Below are 6,000 nucleotides of genomic sequence, written 5' to 3'. Positions count from 1 at the left end.
ACCTCAATATTGCGAAGTCGCTTGTTAAATGTCAAACTATTAGCGCCGAAATAATCCGTCTTTAGAGCAGAAGGCATTGTCAGTGTCTGCTCCAGAGCAGTCGGCAAGGAGGGAGCCTCCTCCTCCTCCTCCTCCTCCTCCTCTCGCTTCTCCCTCTGCCTGGCTCTGTGCTGGTTTCCACGCTCACGGCTCTGCGGTGTGCAGTTTGAACAAGCCCCGGAGGAAGGGACGTGGATGAGAGGAGCAGCACCACCGCCCGCCGAAAGGATCTCCCATTAAGCAACACCACTGGCCCCACGCCTTTCCCGGGAAGTAAAACTGAGGGCAAAGGACAAGGTAAGGGCAAGGCTTCAGTGCAGCTTCACTTCCCCAGTGCACATGAGCGGGCGCTGCACACTTGCGCACTAGCGCCGCCCGAGAAGCTTGCACATGCACAGTAGCAGAAAAAGGGCACATTTTGATCCAGGGCACTTGCATCGCGGAGCAGCAGCGCTCGCTCGGGAAGAGGCCTTTGGAGCTGGGCGATCGGGAGCCGCTGAGGAAGGGGCACGCTCCCGTGTGGCCGGAGAGCAACCCGGAGCAGGGAGAGGCGCGCCGGCCTGATCCGCAGCGAAGACCGCCGCCAAGCTAGGGGAGCCTCTAAGTTTGCCTGGCTGCAGGGAGTCCTCTTTATCTGATCGGCGTCGGAAAAAAGGGTTTCTCAGTAGTTTGAGCCTCGCGTTCTGTTCATTTAAGCATGCCGAAGAAGAAGCCGATGCCAATCCAGCTGAACCCGACCCCGGACGGCTCCACCGTCAATGGGACCAGCTCTGCGGAGTGAGTGCGGCGTCCCCGGGGCTTGGGTGTTACTTCTGCGCGGGGGGAGGGCGGCAGGGCTGGGCGAGCCGCGCGCGGGCGGGCGTTGTGCCGGGGGCCGGGCCGGGCCGGGCCGGGGGTGCCGCTGCGTCTTCTCCAGGACCTCAGCCGCGCACGGCGGGAGCGCTGCCGTGTTCATCGTCGTGCGGGGGAGAGCACGAGGCGGGGCAGCACGAGCAGAGCTTGTAAACCTCTGTGTTTTAAAATCAGCGATGCTTTCAGACCTGGCGGCAGATAGCACGGTTTGGCTTTCAGAGAATCGAGATGATTCCCGCACAGTTTGCGTCGTGCTTGCTTTTAATACTTTAGAAATGCCTCTTCAGCTGGGGAGCAAGTGATTATATAAAAGTACGAGGAATTTGGTGATGCCTCAAGTCTGGTCACATTCACGGCGTAAACAAGTCAGAAATGCAAATTCTGTAACTTCCTTCAGTTTGAGTAGCCTTAGCTAGTGTTTGTAATGAGAGGGCAGCAGATTTTCAGATGGAAATGCAATTTTCAAGTTGATAGCCTTTCAAATTATGAAATATATAACAAGTATCTAACAAAGCTCAAAGACATTTTGCTTTTCCAAAAAAAGTATGTTGGGAGATTTGGGGGGGGAAGACATTATGACAAATCATAAAGATTCAGAAAGGTAGTTTTTTTCCCCCTTTAACAACAAACTTCTCCCCTTTATATCAGATTTCATTTACCTCACCTGTATTGCAGGGTTTTAAAAGAGTATTATTGTAAAAACAGTTGACACTTCCTTAATTATAATATTCAAATGAATATGTGTGAATGCATATGCTGCAGTTTTTGGTTGTAGCCATGTTGGTTTAAGGACATAGGCAGGTAAGCTTCTTTGAATAGATGTGACGTCTCTTATTAGATCAACTGAGTAGTTGGAAAAAACTTCTTAGCAAGCTTTCAGGCACAAACGCCCTTCCTATGCCTGAAGAAAGGTGCTTGTCTGAAAGCTTGCAAATAACCTTTTTTTTCCAACTACTTAGCTGGTCTAATAAAAGATATCACATCTACCCAAAAAATCTTGCCTTCCTTTTTATATAAATGTAGTATAGAATTAAACCAAGAGTAGCTGTGCATGGTGAAATGGGACACCTCACTAGCTCACATTTTGGTTGCACATGTTAAATTGTTACTTTTCAATAATCTGTGAATTTATGGGACAAGATGAAGGAAACAGGATCGCTAGAGAAGCTTACAGTTACACTAGCTGTAGTGTAGAGTGTTACCAAAGGAGTTTGCTAGAGGCAACAGGTCTGCATTCATCACTTCATTGTTAGACAGAGGTGATGGATTACAACTACAAGCTGTGGTTTAAACACTGCTGTGCCACGGAGCCACAAGTTCCTGTCCCAGCAGGATGAAATCAGCCTTTTGTTTTCTTAGGTAGGCAGACAGTTACAAGAAATACAGTTGTGCCTCTTTTCAGACAGCTGATAGGACTTCCATTTCAGATGCTGTGTTAGTCATGTAGTGATAATGCTCAGCTCATGCAATCAGAGCCTGTTTTTTTTTCCCATTGTGCTCAGTTTCTGTTTAATCACCTATATAAGAGACTTCCAAAATGTGTAGCACCCATTGTGATGCTTATGACCCAGTTTTCAAAATATTCAATATCTACTGTGCTCCTTGAAAATCTGGCTTATCTATTTGGGCACCGAAATAATTGTTGAGAACCCAGCTTCCTGCTCTGACAGTTAGGTGATGATCCCTATTGAGAGTTATGGTTTAAGTGACACAGCATCTGCTGGGAATTGTGTGGCAAAAGTGCAATAATACCTTGAAATTATACTATTTCTTGGTCAGTTACCTTTTAAGGGCTTTGCAAATGTAATTTGGTTTGATGTTTCCATATCTCTGAGAGTAGACATTATAATTGTCAGTTTGGAGAAGAGAAACTGAGGCATGTATCAAATGAATTAATTAATTTTGATACCTAAACTTAAAGCGAACCTTTCTGATGCTCGGGACATATACCTCCAATGTTCTTCCTGCCAAGAAATGTCACTCATTGGACCACTGTATGGAAACTTGGGTTACATACCGATTTGTCCCTTCGCTTCTGTGGTTGAAAATTTACAAAGAAGCATGAAATTAAGGTCACTTAGAGAAAAGTTTTATTTTCATAAAGGAGAGGATGTCTCAGCATTTTCAGTTTCCAGTATTAAGAAGCTTTTCTGTGTAGCTTCCTTATTTGGGATTAGATGTTGCTTCCCATATTTGGCCTGTGGAGGATGAGGGGTGACCTAGGTTCTTTTGATGATATGGTTTATGTAACACACATCTCCCAACCTGTCGTCATTTATACAGCCAAATTAACTAACCACAAGAACCAGAACTCCCCATCTTCCCCACGAGCACTAACTCTCATTAGGATGCATCTCTGGGTTGTTTATTTTGTTATGCCTTAACCTATAAATTCATCCTTTTAGATTTAATTTTCCCTTCCCAAATTCTACCAAGTCCAAATAAATTAATTCCTGCTATACATTATAGAAGTGCCTAGATTTTGGTAAAATGTTTCAGGATTCCCTGGAAGGAAAAGTGCCATGCATATGTAAAACTAGTAACACTTGTAGTAGTTCATTTGCTCAACTTCTGCAATTCTGGGTTTCTTACTGGCTGGGTGTCCTTTAGTTACTCATAGCCTGGTTTCATACGCACACATAAGCGTAGTTAGCTTCATTAATTTCATGCCTCTTTAGGGGAATGCAAAGCCTTTCTTAGGAGAGGAGGCAAAAAGAGCTTGGTTTGTTTAGCTTAGTGAAATAGTCTGAGCGGGATATGATTGCGCTCTGTAAATATATTAGGCAGTAAACACCAGATGGAGAAAAGACTATTAAAGCCAGAAGACGGCATTGGCCAGAAGAACTAAAGGGTATGAGCTAGCCATGAATACATTTCAGTCCAAAAAAGGAGCTTTCTGAGCATTGGCAGATAGAAGCACTAATCTTCCAATAGGAGTAGTTTAAAATTAGTTAAAATAATGGTCTTGATAATGTTATAAAAGGGATTGTGATGAGCTGCTGTGATGACAGTGGATGACTGAATGATTTGGGAGTCCCTTCCAGACCAACATTCGTGTGTTCTCTGTGCTCCAGGATCAGGTTCCACAGTGCTTCTGCCTTGTTTTGCATGCTTGAATCGGGCCCTGGTCTGCAGGACTCCCCATGGATCTGTGGGGAGCCATGCAGGCCAGATCACATGGTGCTGAGGGTCAGAACCAACCCAGAAGCCAGAGCTTGAGCACCCCTGGTTTAGGTGACCAGAACATATGTAGTTCTTGAGCAATTTAAGAATTGCTCCTGATGAGAGAACTAGTTCAATAAATATACTCTCTTTCAACTTCTATTTTGATTTTAATTTTTGCATATTTATTTTGAGTGGTCATTTTAACATTACAGTATTCTTGGAGTATTTGGCACATGTGCACCTCTAAAGCTTTTGTTTCCTGTGGCTCTCGGCTGTGTCAGTTTTTGGTTTGCAGCTAGAAGGGTCAAGAATTTTGGCCACCCCTCTGTTAGAAGCCAAGAAAAGTATACTAGTACATGAATATATAATGACAATTGTAAAGTATGTTCTAGAGGCCTGAATCTCACTTTCGTCAATGTCCCTTCACACTGCTAACACGCAGAGTTTATTTTTCTTCCTTCTACTACATAATTTGGGATAATTCCCTTCCCTTCAAACTTCTGCCTTTCCTGTACCTGTCCAAAATATGTGATCATGCAAGGTCCACGTGAGTGAAGTTAAATGCAGCATATCTTAGGTCAGGCTGGAGAGTGAACATCCTAGGCAGAAGCTCTTTTAAGAAGCAGGAAGGGAATTCTATCAAAGAGAAGCTTCCTTTATTCTAATACGGTTTCTTGTTCCCTGTAAAAGGGAGTGACTGTAATTTGTAGGTGGTATCTTTATTGCAAATAGTGTATGCACACTGAGATACTTATTCCAATGTAAAATCCAAGTGGAGACAAAGCATAGGTCTCTCTTGGTTTGATGCAACTGGTCAGTGTAAACTCTGTGAAAGAAGGCAGGGCAGGGTGGAACCTTTATAAGCAAACTTGTTCGAGGGGTCTGAGCTTCTCACGAGCGTTCATAGTAGCCTAGGAAAGCTCATGCCTCTGAACAAGCCTGTCTATTCTCGACCCATGCAAAAGGATATAGGAATTACTTTTTTTTTTTTAATACTACTACTACTAATACTACTACTATCACTTCTGCTGCTTCTACTATTTTCCTTCTCCTTTTTTGAGTATAGACAACTTTTAACACATCCATATGGCAATTCCATGACTGGAACAAATCTGCCTCGATTTCACTTCTCTCTAGAATTTCTTGCAACTTTGATATTTACCTGAGCCCTTTTGCTGTATTTAATAGCAGCAAAAGTCCCTGCACCGCTTGAAGCAGCACAGCAAGGGCCAGGGTTCATACCAGCATGCACCAATTTAGGTAAACTGGTTTCCTAAACCAGTATAGTTATTTTGGTACAAGCTTCTTTCAGGGTACTTATTTTGGACTAAATGTGACTAAAGATATTTTAATTTAAATTAGCTGGATTGAAAGGTGGCAGCAGTTTTGCAATGCATGCTCAAACTCAAAGGAAACTGCAGCCTCTTGTATCTTTACTAATACTTATGTGTTTTACTTAAACATTGTCATAAAAGTGGCACTGTAATTGGGGATTTATCATTTAAATGACTAAATTCAAACATTCCGTAATTCATGCTTAAGTATTTTAATGACCTCAGGAAACTGGGTGAAAATGTCTGCTAAAATACCTGTGCCCAAAAAGGTGTGTAAAGAAAAATCCTGTCCCCACGATTTAAACTGCATGTTAAAAGCCTGGTTGTACGTGCAAAGTAGCGCCGCGTATGGTATCGGGGTGTGTGGATTTTTTGTTCTTTTGTGGGGGAGTGGGGGGGGGTTGTGTTTTGTTTCTGAAAGCATGCACTAAATGACGGGCAAAACTGATAGGCGGCATTGTCCTTTTTTCAAGACAAACGGGGATATAAAACATCGAAGCAGATGAACTTGTTTTGCTCCATGTATACTTGGTGTTCATTTATCTTTCACAAAAATAACTTGTTTCCTTGTGAAAACAGCTAAGTGATGTTTGGCATTGTTGAGGTACCT

At 43.3% G+C, this 6,000-nt stretch overlaps 1 protein-coding gene across 1 annotated transcript in view; it reads left to right on the top strand.

The window, feature by feature from the left end:
- Positions 1 to 369: 369 nt before the first annotated feature.
- The window catches only part of MAP2K1 (mitogen-activated protein kinase kinase 1), a 54,909-nt gene continuing 49,278 nt past the window's right edge, over positions 370 to 6,000 (top strand). The window contains exon 1 of the mRNA XM_090028748.1: positions 370 to 816. Coding sequence (XP_089884874.1) covers positions 737 to 816 — 80 coding nt within the window. The 5' untranslated portion in view covers positions 370 to 736. The remainder of the gene's footprint in view (positions 817 to 6,000) is intronic.

The sequence above is a fragment of the Crocodylus siamensis genome, chromosome 15 (assembly GCF_052110815.1).
Source record: "Crocodylus siamensis isolate JL-2025a chromosome 15, ASM5211081v1, whole genome shotgun sequence".
Lineage (NCBI taxonomy): Eukaryota > Metazoa > Chordata > Crocodylia > Crocodylidae > Crocodylus > Crocodylus siamensis.
The sequence above is the reverse complement of the archived record's forward strand: the minus strand, read 5'-3'. Positions and strand labels throughout refer to the sequence as shown.